General features: G+C 41.5%; 1 protein-coding gene across 5 annotated transcripts in view; it reads left to right on the forward strand.

The window, feature by feature from the left end:
• Window positions 1-910: 910 nt before the first annotated feature.
• Window positions 911-16,266, forward strand: part of SDK1 (sidekick cell adhesion molecule 1) — a 384,435-nt gene continuing 369,079 nt past the window's right edge. Inside the window, exons 1-2 of one of the 5 annotated variants that reach the window (XM_079320405.1) lie at window positions 911-1,048; window positions 1,586-2,934. In XM_079320405.1, coding sequence (XP_079176531.1) covers window positions 2,478-2,934 — 457 coding nt within the window. In that variant the 5' untranslated portion in view covers window positions 911-1,048; window positions 1,586-2,477. Of the gene's footprint in view, window positions 1,049-1,152; window positions 1,190-1,212; window positions 1,326-1,508; window positions 2,935-16,266 lie in introns of those variants that run through there. The other 4 variants (XM_079320404.1, XM_079320403.1, XM_079320406.1 and 1 more) reach the window with 4 other exon arrangements.

Raw genomic sequence — 16,266 nt, forward strand, 5'->3', positions numbered from 1 at the left:
TGCACAGGGAGGCAGATGGGGCAGGTGTCGGGCACAGGAGACACTGCCAGGGAAAGTGTTCCCTGCGCTGGGGTGCAAACTGTGAAGCTGTTTTTACCTTCTTGTATGCGGTAAAATAACAAAGGCTTGAGAAAAAGGTGCTCTCTTGGGTAACACACCTCTGTCAGACACGCATCACGCCGCCTGTTAATAACAGCGGAAAGTGACCTTGTGTTTGACGGTAACTCACAGTGTTTGCTGCACGGCTCCATCATCCCACACCGCCTCTCAAAAGGGCAGAAGGAGCAGGTGCCAACCTCAAACTTTGGCTGTGCCGAGCTGCAGCCCTCGCTGCCCTGCACGGGGCACAACCGCACCGCGCTGAGGAACGCGGCGGCACCGCAGAGCGCAGCGCGCACGGACGGGGTTAACTCGCACCTCGGGGCTGCCTTGGCTCTGTCACCACATTCCTGCTCCTCGCCCTCCGGCGCACGGGAAGCGCGGCCGCCGCGGGGCGCGCCCGGCATCAGACGGCGGCGGCGGCCCGGCCTGTCCGGGCGGGCCCGGCGTGTCCCCGCCCGCGGCACCGCCGCGCGGGCATAGGGGGCGCTGCTAGCGCGGGGACGCGGCGGCGGAGCGCCCGGCCGGGGCCGCGGGGACGGGGATGGGGACGGGGACGAACGAACGGGGCCCGCGGGCCGCGTCCCCTCAGGCCGGGCTGCGCAGGGGGCGAAGAGGGGCGCGAGACACAGCGCTGCTCCCGCCTTCGCGCCGGCGCGCGCGGCCCCTTGCGCGCGCGCGCTGCCCGCCCCGCTCGCCCAATGAGCGTCCCGGCCGGAGGGAGCGCAGGTCCCGCGGCGTGAAGGGATGGGGATGGCGGTCTTGGCGCTTCCCCCTCCCGCGGCTGCAGAACCTGCGCTGAAATACCCCCCCAGCACCGCACCGCCCAGTCCCGACAGTGGCACACACGTACAGATACACAGATGTACAGATAAACGCACAAACATTCCCCCAACCCCGCGCAGGATGCGCGCCCCCCGCCCTTCCCATCCCAGCCGCGGCCCCGCTGGTGAGGTGTAGGTCAGGGGAAGGTGGGCTCAGGCGCTGTGGGCGGGAGAGCTGTGCGGGGAGCCGGGAGGTGAGCCAGCAGCGCCGCTGCCGGTTCGGAGGGAGCTGAGGGGGAGCCGGGACGCGGGGCGGGGACGCCGAGGTGGGCGCGGGGGGATGGCGGGGGGCGCGGGCAGGGTCGCGCCGCGCCGCCGCCTGAGGCGGTGAGAAAAGTTGAGGCGGCTTTCGGGGGAGGGGGCGAGCTGGCGGGGCTCGTGTTTGATCAACTTCGCGCTTAGGTGCTTTGTTTTTAACTCGCCTTTCTCCTGGGTGCACTTCTTTTATAACTACTCCTTTCCTTTCTTTTAACAAGGGGAGGGAATCTCCCACGAAAGTTTTCCCTTTACGGTAGGCGGGACTGAAACAATACCCGATGCATTGTTCAGATGTAAAACCCTCCAGCGCTTGCTTTCCTTTTTTTTTTTTTTTTTTTTTTCGGTTGGGTTTTATTGCCGCCGCTGCCGCTGTTGTGATCGCGCTTTCCCCCTTGTATTTACAGCGCCTGTGAGGGAGAGACGCTCGGAGGAAGGACCGGGATCCCTCAGCGCAGAGAGCAGGAGCCCGGCTCAGCGCAGCCGGGAGGATTTCACCTTGTTGCTGTTTGTTTCGGGAGATTTTCGCTCCCCCCGCCCCTGGACACTGTCCAGCTGAGGGTTTGCTTCCTTGCTGCGTCCACAAGCGGCCAGAGAAAAAGCGCTTTCCCTGTTAGAGGTGATTTTTGTCGTGGTATCCCTGCAAGGAAGGGATCGGCACCAGCCTTCGAGGAGGGAGACAGGATCAACTGAGGTTTTCTCTACCTCCGGCTGAACGTGAGGAGTTCAAGTGACACCGGCACTGGCCTGTGGCTGACTGACTGCACGGCGAGCTGGAATCACAGCCAGAGCTGCTCGATTTACCTGCTCGAGGACCCTTCAAACCCTTCTATTGACGGTAGAGATTTGTATTCCAAGGAAAATCGGATTAATATAAACTATGCAGAGCTTTGCGGGGATATCGGGAGACTACTCTGTCTGCATGGCTAATCTTGAAATTGTCTGAAATAAATCCTTTGCGCAAGGAATAACGAGATACTTTCAATTAGTTTTTATTTTTCCTTGTCGCTTTTTTCTTTCCCCCTTCTGCGAGAATTTAACACTGCCATCCGATGGTTTTTACAAGAGAATGGGACACATGCTGGAGACCTCCACAAAAATGACGGGGGTAACAGTTCCCATCAGTGTTGCGGTATAAAAGGTTCTCTTTGGCTTGTCTGCTGGTGGCTGCTAAGATGGATCAGTTTCTCCCTGTTCCTGTTTGCGATGTGCTGAACGATCCGGATTTACTGAAATACTGACGCCCATGAACTTACTCCCTCTCTGCTGAAGGCATCGGATGTGACAGTGCAGAGAAACATGTGTTTCACATTTCTGACTGGTTGTTTTGGTGCAATCAATACCTCCACAAGAAACATTGACTTAGGTGGCGACTGTCATAGCGGGAGGCACACGGAGCGCTGCTCCCGGCTTGCAGGCGGAGCGAGCACAAATCAAAGAGCCCGCCGATCCTGGCGAGTGGGGGCTTCGCTTCCCCCCGAAGCGCGGGGCACCGGCTGCCGACCCTGCACAGAGCGCCCGGCCCGCGGGTGCGGAATGAGCGATGACCAAAGCGCTGTCACGAGTGGCAGCCCCTCGGATCGGATGGGGATCAGTGAGGCAATACCGGTTGAAAGGAAGGTGGATCGCGAAATTACTGCCCGAAGGAATAGCAGGCGAGGCGGAATGATGATAAAGTTAAACTTCTGTTTCATCTGTCGGGGATGGTGGGCGTTTCTGTTGCTTCAGCTCCACATGTTGCAAGCACTGGCACAAGGTAACGCTAGAGACATTTTTGTTTATAGAAATGCTGCATCTGCCTTCTGAGAGGAAGGGAATCTTGCTCGGGTACAGAGAAACCCTTTTACTTTTATCCTTATCAGAGAGAAACTGCAGAATTCGCACTGAGCTGATTCATGTAGGAATGGTCGCTGCTTACACACAATCGTTTCTTTATGGAGCAGGGATTTGCAAACTGTACCTACATGTTTCTCTCTCTTTCTAGTCCTATCCTTACCCTATCCCAACCTGCCACAGAGAATCACAATCCCTATCAGCACCAAACCTGCTTTTTAAATTTACTTAAATGCATCCGTGCTGTTCTTTCAGGCAGCAGAAGAGTTAACTGCTGGTTTTGTGTGTGTGTGTGTCTCTGTGTCTGTGTGTGTGTTTAAAGCCACTGTGCTCTGAGATAAGTTATTAGGAGAAGGGGAGTCATAAATCCTCCGACTAGAACTAAACCAGGCATGTAAAAGGAATTCTTTAAACATATGAGCACTATTCTATGTGAGCCTCGGTTTCAGCATTGTTCATTTCTTTTGGATTGCCAAGTAACATTTACCCGAGACAAAAACTGCAATTGATTCGTATCTGAGCATTTCCACATCAGAGATCCTTGCAGTCAAATGAGTCACTTGTAAACGAAGGGTCAGAGTCGGCCAATAGACTTTAAATACCAAGTGTCAGTCACTTTGCATGTAAATTCCCTTCTCAAAAAAATTGCCAAATGTAGCTTAATTCTTAATAATCCTTTGACAGAGTAAACAATAAATGGCAGGCAGAAGCATTACAGTTGGCTGCGCCAAATAACACGCTGAACAAACGCAGCTTTCACTTTCTTTGCTGGGTTGAGTTTTATTGCTGTGTGCATTGTCTGGCTGAAGTGGGGTGTGCTGGACAATGCAGAACTGTATCGTGTGGGACCAGGAGTTGGTTATTAAAAGCGGAAGTTAATACTCCATGAAGGGGAATAGTCTTTGTGTTTTAGCTCTTTGTTTTCAAGTATTTCACGGGGAACAGCAGTGCATTCAGTTGTAATAAGTGGATGGGGCTCGTGTGTTGAGGAAGAGGGGTTGGAAGCCAAGTCTGCTGTAGTTTGTCTGCCCTGGCTTTACTGCTGCATCCTCAGAAAGTTTGGAGCCGCAGGATACAGAAGAGATTTAATCCAGTGTTTTATATGGACTCCACCCTCATAAACCTTTCTCAGTGTTTTGTTTATGCTGTCACTGCTATTCCCAAATTACTTCTGCTGAGGCCTGCAAGCCCTGACAGGGTATTGTTATCCTGAAACAAGCCATACCTGACATAATTATCTCTGCAAATTAAAATTCACGTCACTTTTTGCTTTTTTCTTTCGGTAGTTGTTGTTGATAGGTGCCAATATGATGCTTCATGTTGGCAGATTAATGCTGATTATTCTTGTTGTTTACATCAAAAATGAAAAAAAGACACATCATAAAAGGTAGTTTTAGGTGCCAGGGATTCAGGAATCATTTTAGATGCCATCTAAAACCATCAGTTTGTATGGTTAGTATAAACTAGTCATCTTACTGGATTAAAAAGTGAATTGGAACTTTTTGTTTAGCACATAGCAGAGCATAATTTTTCAATAGCATATTTCAGATTACTCAGCATTTGCAGTAGTATCAATTTCAGGTACTGTATATTTCAGGGAGGTTTGTAGTGTATACAAACTATCCCCAAAAGGAGTCCTTACACCAACTTAGTTTTAAGTAACTAAGAGTATTTAAGGCAAGGAGGGGAAGGGAAAAGAATAAGATATCTTATTTCTGAAAAATATTGGTGCAGATAAAGGTATGAAGTGCAGAAAGATGTGAAACAATGAAAGATAAAACAATTATGTAATGCAGAATGCATTTTAATTTTTATATAATCTGAAGATTACAGTCCTCTTAAGAATTATTTGTCACATAGACCAGAGTGGAGGTCTTGATGTAGAGGGTTTTTATTCGAATTTCACAAAATTTGTACTAATTTATAACTTAGGGGTTTTTTTTGCAGTCTGAATTCTCATGGATTCTGAGGCATTCATCATTTTTATGCAAAAATTTACTTTCAAGAGAAGATGACAATTTCTATAAAAGTCCTTCATGAAAATGGAAAGTCTACTACACACAGAAGTTTCTAATGGAATGATGTGGTCATATGCATGAGAGAATTACATGACTTCAATCTTTTTATAAGATAAAAAAATGAACATTCTAAATATATGGGCCATGGCTCTTTTGAATGAATCATAATACAATGCTATAACCAGCTAATGTTTCCATAATAACTCTTCCAGCATTAAAGACATAAGAATTATTTCAGGCACTCTGAAATGCAGGTTCTTCATTCCTAGGAAACAGATCAGGTAAAGTTGTTGAGATCAAGTATCTTATACTTCAAGGTGAATGGAAGAAATGAGTTTCTGCTGCAACAGGTTGGTTGAGTATTCTCTAAACCTGAATGATCATCCATGTGAAAGGTGATCTAGTGGTGAACTGTAGACAAAACCACTTGTAAATTCATTTTGTGCTTGGCTCTTCAGCTGCTCTGTCTTCTGATAGTTGCGTTACATATTTCAAAACTAAATTTATCTGCTTTCTTTTTCCTTTTAAAAGTGAGTTTAATTAGTCCAAAATGTACATTGGGTTGTTGTCCTGAGCAATAAAGGATTTTCTTTGAACCATATTGTTGTTTTGACCTCACAATGGGAGTGACTTTCCACATACAGTTGACAAAAGTTGTGGCCTGTTCCGGGTTGGGAATAGAGCTCCCATTCCTGTGATGGCCAGGGCTCTGCACAGGGGGGTGTGTCTGCACTGGCCCATCTCAGAAAAATTAACCTGTGACAGTCCCAAAACTGTTGCCCATCCCTTTGTTTTCTCAGCTCTGTGCCTGCTGGCCTCTGCCACCAGCCCTCTTTCCGTGGCATTTTTGTTGAATGATGTACGAGATGCTAGTTAGCCTCAAGTCATCATGTGCCATCAAATAGTGATGAGATGCTAATTGATAATCACTATAATTATCAAATTAGACTTTGTGAGGTGGTGGTAGGAGTGAATCACTTGGCCCCAGTTGCTGCCTGCTGCACTTGGAGGAACATCCTCCTGCAGAGACGTCTGGCTCGGGGTCTGCATGCCTGGGCAGAGTCCTGGGAATACACAGAGCTCCTGCAGCACTGGAATTTATTCCTCATGTATGAGATTAACAAACACTGATGCCTACTGAGGTACAAATTGTTTACTAAACGACAGGAATATTTGTATGGAAATAGAAAAATTCTGCTTATTTAAATAGGTTGGAAGTTGCTAGAGGCTACTCTACATGCATCTTAATGGATTTAAGTACCTTCCCAATGTCTGTCTTTTGTTGAGGAATGAAAGAATACTTTGAAAATATATTTCTTCGGATTGATGGCTGTTGTTCAGAAAGATTTTAAAATAGATAAAAGCAGAGCAAAGCTTTAAGCTTCTCCAGCAGGAACCTGGTATCTTTAAATATTAAGAAAGAGAAGCTTGTCTGATTTTTCTTAGTTTTTTGGCAATTGAACTGTAATCTTTTTACGCTACTTAATCAAATCTCTATTCAGAATTCTTCAAATACCTGAATGTACATTTAAGGTGGCATTGATATGCATTATTCTCTGAAAGAAGCCATGACCCAGTAGATAGATGAAAATGTTTCTAGGGCCCAACTTTCTTAATTCAAATATTTGATCTGGTGTATTATAAATATGCTGAGTGTAAGGAGCTTTTTCAAGCAAATTTCAAACTGCATTAGGTGCAGAGATGATAAACAACTTGCATAGAGTATTTGGTTGTTAGAAGGATGGAGAGATGGTGAAATGTTAGGGCAATACCTACTGGAGAGTGAAAAAGATTATGAATGAAATGTAGAAGGAACCATTTCTAATTCCAAAAGACTCTGTTACTGTTTATTGGAAACTCAAGATTTTGTATTGGGTTTGCCTTGAGTTTCTTTTTTTAAGATGAACATTTTAAGTATGTGCTAGTTCTTAAGCAGTTGAATTTATTGTGTATATAATTACAATAATTAAGCAATTGATAGTTGGCATTTTCTGTGGCCAGATCATGCGACTTCTCACTCTCTCTACTGTGGTAACTCTTGGTTTGCTTTATATGTTTATGTTTTGCTGGAAAAGTACCTATTCTTAAGACTTCTTAGGGCAAGTTCAAAGAGCTGGGAACACATAATATTAACATTCCAAGTGCAGTGTTTCAGATGATTCTTTGAGAGTGCAGTGTAATGGTCCTGTTAGAGCTGAAGGCAGACCATAAGTAATGGATGTTTATTATCATTGTGTTCATGCACTGCCAGAGATGCTCAGAGCAGGAATGACCTGGGTGTGGAGAGAGGCTGTAGCAGCTCTGTGGCTTTCACCTCACTTGAGAAGAACAGAAGGCAAATCTGTGTCCATGGCTCATAGTCCTTGAAAGGTTGTTCTGGAAGGTTCTGATATATCTCTGTACATAATCATGTATTTTGAATAAAAAAGGCAAATGTTGTCTAATATTTTACAGATTGCTTAAACAAACAATAGAAATACTAAAAAACAATCTCAAAGTGAATTGTCAGGGAACTGTTAAGTGAAAGGATTGGGCTTTTGTAGATCTGAGAGGGATTTTTTTATTGTCTTATTGTTCTTACCACCATACATGTACAAGTCTGGAACACATTTTTGACTCAAAAGGTTTCCATGTATTTATCAACTTTCCATACAGCTTTACCTGAATATCCCATTCTGGATGGCCTGGTTATTTGGTCCAGCTGGACTTTTTTGCTGTGATGAATCTATGGGCTGACTAGAGGCAATTAGATTCCTCATGGAGCAAAATCTTGTTCATGCTGAGTTCATTAGAGAAATAGGCCTTTCCTTCTCCCTCTGCATATGTACATACATAATAAGTATTTAAATAGCTTTTAAGGAACAATTTGATGATACGTTGATATTTTCAGGATTGTGTTTTCTTGAAGTTAAAACATATGAATTCGAACAATTTTCCTAAGATTTGTGTGGAGATTATAAAGTAAGATACCTTTGCATCTTTAATGCAAATTCTTTATGCATGTGCATTATGATTAAGCTTAAATTGATACCTATTATTTTTCCTGTCTACACAGTCAGAACTAAGACTGAGTACTGCTCACTGATCAGTTTTTCAATATTTTGTTTTCTTGTCAGTGCTTGGCTCCATCTTTCATTTACTTGAAATCTTTTAAATTCAGCACAAGAAGAACTTTTGTGTGAACCAAAGGAAGAACTGTTAGCAGCTATAGCATGGCATGAGATTAGACTACTTACAGTTATTACAGCTGTAAAGCAAGTAATGGGTGAGATTTGGCTTCTATTTCTGACTATCAAGTGAGTATTTTCTAGTGAATAAAGACTCTTTGCTGCACGTGCCTCAAGGATGACCCTTCATATGCATAGAGCTCATGTAGAACAAAAATGTAACTCCGTGGAAAGGCTTGTTCCAAAAGAGCTTGGGGTTTCTGAAGTTATGTCTGCCCTTGGAGTAAAATAAGACTTTGCAATTCCTTTACAGAATGGCCTTTGGAATGTCCCAGCCCCAGAAGGTTCTGTAGGAATTAGTTCATGTGGAATTTTCAGGCCTGAGTTCAAAGGGCAACGTGGCTGAGAAGGGAGGAGCTTTTTGCTTTAAAATGATAACTTCATTGCTTTTAAATATATGACTGGGTTTGTAGGATCTGCTCATGGCACAGATTCTTGGCTTCTAGATGTATGTGATATTTGTGTATCATATATTGAACATTTGTATTTTGGTTTATAAAAACAGAGTTTGTTGTTCTGCCTTTGCTACAGAAAATAACAAATCTATTCCTAGAATAGACATTAGTCTGTTGCTAGTTGTGTTTTATCAATGAGGTGCAATACAAATGGCACCCTCACTAAGATTAGAAATGTAGATCTAGGCTTTTTAAAGGGAGTGTTTTTAATTTTCAGCTGTTCAGCTCCTTGAACTAACTCAGACTGGGGTCACAGAAGCATCAGGGACAATGCAAGAGAGGTGAAGGGACAGCCTGGCTGGGGCATGACCTGGCAGTGTTCCTAAGATCAGCTTCAACTGGGAGGGAATTTTCCAGCTCTGACAAAACACAAGTGAATGTATGTGGCCTGACTTCTTACAAATATATGGAGGCTGCTGCCCCTGGGGAGAAAATAGTGAAGTGAGGTGGTTTAGAAGACTCAACTTTGGCTTTTTTCTCTGAAAGTCTCTTTAAGTGAGGTTTTTCCCTCTGTTGGGTGGAGTCTTCCCAACCAAAGTTTATAAGGTAGATGCTAAATTTAAGTAATATGAAAATTCCCCTTAATCCCCTGATATCTCAATTCAATAGGTTGATTATAGGAATAATACTTTCTTCTTAAACCAAAAGAAACTTTTCAACTTAAGTTGCAAATTCCACCAGTATTACTTTTTAATGTTTCTATCTAATGCACAGATTCAGTAGGTTAAAAAGGGAAAGTGTGAGCTCCAACAACTCTGATTAAAGGAAGTCTTTACCAGCACTTAATGCAAGATGTGGAAGTGGATTGTACAACCTTACATCACACCATTCATATAACTTTTGAAGTGTCATTTTAATAAACAATAAAGCATTAGTGCTTTTTATGCAGATAATGGGATTCTTTAATCCTGTTTTTCTCATTTCTATGCTCTATTGCAGCAACCTGAAGAGAAAGTTGATTCTGGTAGATAAATCCATGTCCCTTAGGTCTCTTTAAACCACTTTATGGTCTTTTAAGCCCTAAGCCATATATTTTTCCTAATAAACTCCTTGGTCTAGCATGTTACCTAAAAAATAATTTGTTGAATATTGCTCTCTTGGACCAGAAAGTAGAGAATAATGATAACATAGCTCCAGCATGTGTTGCCAGAAGGGTCCCACATGGACTCCAGGCTGCAATTGAAGTTTGTAACTCATTATTGCACAAAGAATCAGAAGATCTGGTAGACACTACTTTCATCCTGAGGTTCATGTTTGTCAAATTTTGTGTATTTATTAGCTGAGAATGTTGTGGTTTTGATATGTGGTTTTGGCATTGAGTTCATAGGAGATCAACTCAGTAGCAATGTTACTTTTTAGGAGAAGGTGCTAGGGAAATAATGGACCTGTAGTCCAAATATTTAAAATGTTTAGACACTTAGAAAAAATGTATTTTGTTAAACTAGTGCTGTTTGCTCATCTAACATTTGTGTTAAACACAGACTCAGCACTGACACTATCACTGCAGTCTTGCTGGTCTACTGGGGAATGAATGTCCCTTGTTTCTTATTTCTTACCCATCAAGAAGTGAAAAGGCCTTTCATGACTAAATGTTTTGAAGTAACTAAATGGTATATAATTATTGGAAAAGAAATGTATGTTGCATTGCCATACCTGCAGTTCAAAGATAATACATTGATCATAACATGGAACACATTGCTGGAGTATTGAAATGCTTGGGAGAGGGTGAAGGGAATTCTCCATCAGTATTTCTAAATGTGTGTACTGATAAGTTTAATTTTAAGTCCTCTTGAATCTGTGAGTGTAGAGGTACAACAAACTTTTCTTGTTTGACTATTTCCTTTCCTTCAGGGTACAGAGGTTGAATAAACCCAGATCCTACCTATCATGTGAATGTAACATTTACAAACCAGCATTTTTGTGCTTTCTTCCCTGCTGTCCCTGTTGTTGAGGAGAAAGTCATTGGCACCTTTTTTTATGCTGTGATGCATAAAAAAACTTTTTCAGCAGCTTTGCAGATAGTGCTCTGGCAATGCTGCTGTGCCATGGAGAAGGCAGTGCTGCTGTTTGTGTGCACATCCATCTGTGTGTCTCACTCTTCCCTCTGTTCTCTTTATCCCCCTGTCTCAGGCTGACACAGCCTCTACCCCAATGTGCTTCTGCTCTCACATTAGTGCTCTTGTACCACTAATGCCTCCTGCTAGGGACAGGCTGAGGAGGAGGAGGAGGCTGAAACCCTCTGATTCTGCCCTTGCAGTGTGGAGATCCCACTGTGATGCTCTCCCTGGGCACAGAGTGCCTTTTCTAGGACACTTGCATTGTGTTAAGCTGGGCTTTTGTTGTGCTGGAGGCCCTGTCGAGAGCAGATGAGCAGGAAGATTGTTCATGGGAGATTATCCCAGCATTTTTTTTTTTTAATGTCAGATAAGTCTAAGAGGTGAGAGATCAAGAACGGGAACTCCTGTGTTTCACCTTTTGCTATTGTTATTGCCATGAAAAACATAAGGTTTGTTTGTGAAGATGGAGTAACTGAAATTAAAAATGATTTTAATGCCACTTCAAATATCAAGTTTTAGGATAAATTCTATCAACTAATTTCCCATTTCTCTCTAGAATTTGTTTTGTTTTTACAAACATAACTATTTACTTGTGAACATCAGATGTATCTTAAATGAAGAAAGTTATATGGATTATTGTTAAATTAACTTCCTGCATTGGCCTGTTCAACCATAATTTTCTAAAATGCCATATTTGAATTAGAAATAATATCTTCTTTTTACCTTAAACTTATTTTTTAAAGTTGTGTGTTGCATTTTCTCTTGGAACTGCTGTGCAAGGTTCTTAGCTTTTAAGAACTAATGAGAGATCAATGTTTTGTTCTGGGTTTTTTTTTTCCCTTCTTGAAAGGAATGCATATTTTATATCGTAACTTCATAAAATTAGTCAACTGAGAGAAGGTGTTTCCTGTTCACAGAGCCTAATCGTACTAGTGCTCATTATCCATAGAACAAGGCTAAAATTTCACTTTTGGGTGTTTCATTTCAGGGGAATGGGAGAATAGGCCAATTGACTCAAGTCTAATTCAATTACAAGATAGGCCAGTGATGCTATTGTTTAATGAAATCATCAACAGAAAAATTTCAAGTGACTCTCAAGATAAACCTCCCATTCATACACAAGTTTGAAGCAGCAGTGAATGACAAAGCAAGATTTATATTTTGAAAACTTTTTTCCAAGCTGTTTATGTAGTACCTAACAACTTCATTTCAAGTTTCTCTATACAAGTGTTGATAGCAATCTCACTCAGATATAATTAATTATATAGGGCTTATTATTAGCATTTTATGGGTCAAATATTTAAGCATACTTTTCTGAATCTTCAGCTGAGAATTCTGAGTCAATGGCACTCATGTGAAACTCAGAATTTTAAGTGCTGGTAATTCAACGTTACATTCACTATGTAAAAGCATCATGATTACAATGATGCCTTGTCAATCCCATTCAGGTTTCTTGTGAGTATAATTTTCAGCTTTCATATACTAGAGGTAGCTCTGTCTTGTGCTACCCAAACCCTGAACAAGACCTATTTATGGTGTACAGGTGTCAATAAAAACCTGCAGTGTTAACTGTTGTGCCTGCTTAAAACTCAAAGAGTGAAAATCTTACTGATTCTATTAAAGAAGTCCAGATCAAATCTAAAACTTTTTTTTTTATTATTTTTTATTTTTCAAATGGTTCAACTCCAGTTTATTCAGAAATACTGGAGCAACCACTTAGGAAAGACAAGATGGCTCTGCAGATGATCCCATGGGCAGATATGGACAATTCTCATCCATATAATTGACAAGTGAAGTTGAAGTTTGCATGCAGTATATAAAAAAGGAGGTGCAGAATAATTTTGGATTTCCACACTTAACATATGAACAAATGTTCATACATGTCACAACAAATCTTGAAAGAATTCTTCTTGATCTAAGAGTCTTTCTATAGAGCTGCAGGACATTATGAACACTGATAAACCAACTTCTGTGCAAATGTTCACTAGAGTGGACTAAGTGTTAGCTGTCACTTTATTAAAACTAATGGCATAATTACTCATGTTTGCTTGAAATTCATTGCAGCATGAAGTGATTAGGCATTGGTGCTTTGGTAAATTATGGCATATTGCACATTTTCTGCAACCAATTAGTGAGTGTTGGTGTTGGGCACGTGCAGTGCACCCAGTTGTCATTTCATTAACATCCAGGTCTGTGTGGCTACCAGAAGACTTATGTTGGAACTTTTAACATGTGACAGTGACTATATATATTTTTGTTTGTTTGTTTGTTTGTTTTGTATGTATATATGAAGTTCAGAAAAGACAGCAGATAAGTACAAGATGAGATAAAAGTTACAGTGCAGTTCTGGGCACGTGACTAACTTGACTGAAAAGCTCCCTAAACCAGTATTAGAGTTGCCAGCTATGGCTTTCTCAAAATTCAGTCAAATCTTCTATTCTGAGTGAAAGGCAAATGTTGCCTTCATACATATTTGCAGCTCTCTTCCAGACATCCAGCAGTCTCAGCTGTCTTGAAATTCTGGGGAAGTGGCCACATGCTGCAAAGACTGTGTGTTTGCCTGCTTGTTTAGATGCTGCATCAAGGCAAACAGAACACCAGACAAAGCTACTCAGAGCTCATGTAGTAAATTGGCAGTAGAATGTACTGTACAGATGAAGAACTGTCTGTAGTGATTGATATATTGGGCTTTTTTAAAGTCTTCAGTGTGTTCAAGGCTTCTGAAGTCCCATTTCTGATGCTGGTCAGAAGTTCCTTTACTGTTATAATTTTTGTGATTTAGATATTGCTGAATTTCAGATTTCTAGGCATGATTTGTGTTTATGACTTGTTACAGTTTAAGCCCAGCTGGCAACTGAGTACCACAAAGCCAATCACTGCCCCCCTCCCCACCACCAGTGGGATGGGGAAGAGGATTGGATAGAATAAAAGTGAGAAAACTTGTGGGTTGAGATAAAGGCATTTTACCAGATAAAGCAAAAACTGTGTGTGCAAACAAGGCAACCCAAAATGTCTCTTTCACCTTGTCCCTGCAGCAGGCAGGTGTGGGAATTGGGTGGAGAGAGAGATGACTTCACCTGCAGATGCAGAGAGCTTTAGCTTCAGACATTGGGAGACATTTAGCTAGGAGGAAAGCCATCAAAAGAAGAGTTGTCTCATGGGAACTAATATTTTAACTAGTTTGTTGCAAATAAGGTGTCCTTGGTGTCAGTATATGGTTGGCTAATGGCCAGCTTACACATATGGTTCTGTTCCTTACCCTTGTTATTGACTGGATCCTGTACCTTCTACCTCACCTATGTACCTCTGTGCTTTCCCAGTTTCAGGGTCTTTGGAGGTTGCCTTTGTACCATGCAGTTTCTATGTTTGTTGTTTTTACATTAAAAGTTCTTTGTTTTGAGGCAGCTCCATCATTGCCATCCCTCAGTGTATTTATGCCACTAACTCCCAGCTGGCCTGGTTCTGTGAGGCTCTCAGCAGCCATAGGCAGGTGCTCAGCCATCCCCAGGACAGCAGAGCTCATTAATGGTGATTAACGATGGCTTGGGAAGGCAAACCCTTCATCCCAAACATCCCCCAGTCCTCCTTCTTCCTCCAGCTTCACATACCAGATGGTGTCAAGGGAATATCCCTTGGGTCAGCTGTCCAGGCTGTGTCCTTCCCAATTCCTCCTGCACCTCCAGCCTTGTTGACAGCGTGATGAGAACCACAAAAGGTCTTCACTCTGTGCAAGGGCTGCTCAGCAATAACAAAATTATCTCCATGTTATCAACCATTTCTTTTACAGCACAAATCCAAAACTCAGCCCCCTTACCAGCCACTGTGAAGAAAATTGACTCATCCTCAGCTCAAACTGCATCTGTAAATGCATTTTCATTTTGTACCTTGTATATTGACTGAGAGGAGCTGTATGAAATGGCATGATCTTACATGGAGATCTCGAATCTCATAAATCTGCATTGTGAAATGTAATCGTGTTAGAGGCAGAACACTTGTGGTTTTTCAATTACTTAGTGGTGCTTTTTCATATCACTGTGTGTGAAGCAGTTCTGTCAGAAACAAAGAGTTCAGATCTCTCACACGTACCAACTTTGAAGAAACAGCTAAAGGCAACAGGTTTCAAGCTCTTTGAAGCCTTTTCTCTTGGAGTTCTTTTTAAAGGATGATCTCTCATAACTATTGGTCAGTTACTAAGTCTGTTTTTAAATTTGTAGGAAATCACATGAAGTGCATTATTGCATATTCATGTAGCACAGAAAGTATTTTATTTTTCCTTATGTAGTGCACATTTAAATTTTATAACTTGCAGAAGTTAATTGCAGTGAATGCTTTCAGTAAGACGACACCATCTCAACTAAAGGAAGAGTCATATTTGTATGAGTTAGTTGAACATGATAACAAATGTAATTATACTAATATAATAATGTGATATATGAAAGGAATAGATTTTAATTTTAGCCTACATTCTGTAGAGTTTACATGTTAGAAACATTCTCTGACAAAGTGCTTATACTTTAAACAGTTTTGAAGAGTTACAAGCTTTAAATATTTGTATTGCAGTTACAAGATTCTTAATTTTCCTTTAGACATTTAAAAGCTTCAGTTGTGTTGGGATGGTTTTAAAATTTGTTTGATAGAAGAATTAATGTATACAGTGGGGGTTTATTAATAAGTGTTACTGAAATTACACAGATTAATTCCAATGAAGTTCTTCAGTGTCAATGTGTAAACTGCTCTTCTTTTCTTACTGTCAGTTTTATCTAATTTTTTTCTTTTTTCTCTTGAACAAATGTGAGGATTATGCTTGTGAAAAAGGATGTGTTTCAGCAGGTTTCAGAAAGTGAAATATTGGTCTGTCCCTTCACTCAGATTGGTAATGCAAGTTATACACTTGCCAGGTAAAATGTCTGTTGAAATGTAAGGACTTCATGATGAAATACTTGACTTTTAGACACACAGCTTTCATAGCAGTTCTTAATAAAGCCAAAGAGTCCCATGTTTTCATTTCACTTTTAATTTTATAGCTGCTTTTTTATTGCTTTTTTGGGTTAGTTTCTTTTATATCATAATCTGGCTCTGTATGACAGGTTTAAAAGTAAACAGAATCAGGTTGTTGACATGATCAAAACCACGGTAAGTTTTTTTAAACAGAAATTTTGTTTGAACCAGGAAAAGACAAGACATCATGCAGTATCTTCATGTGTATAGTAAGGAAAAAGATGTAGTACATTTTGACTGATGTTGCTTATCAAGTTGCACAGAGCAGTGTGATGGCTCCTCAAGTTAGTAAAAGACAGCCATAACCATCAATCTTCTACTGAATATGTGTGAGCTATTTAATACAATCCAATTTTTTTTCCAAGACTTAAATCTTACTAGTTGTTTACAAAGGTGTTCCAGGCAGAAACAGCAATACTGAATTCTGGGTTGCATTTGCCTGTACTTGGCTATTCCAGATGTGAAGATCCCCTAATGTCAAGAAGGTATTTATTCTGAAC

Source organism: Erithacus rubecula (assembly GCF_903797595.1).
Source record: "Erithacus rubecula genome assembly, chromosome: 17".
Taxonomy (NCBI): Eukaryota; Metazoa; Chordata; class Aves; order Passeriformes; family Muscicapidae; genus Erithacus; species Erithacus rubecula.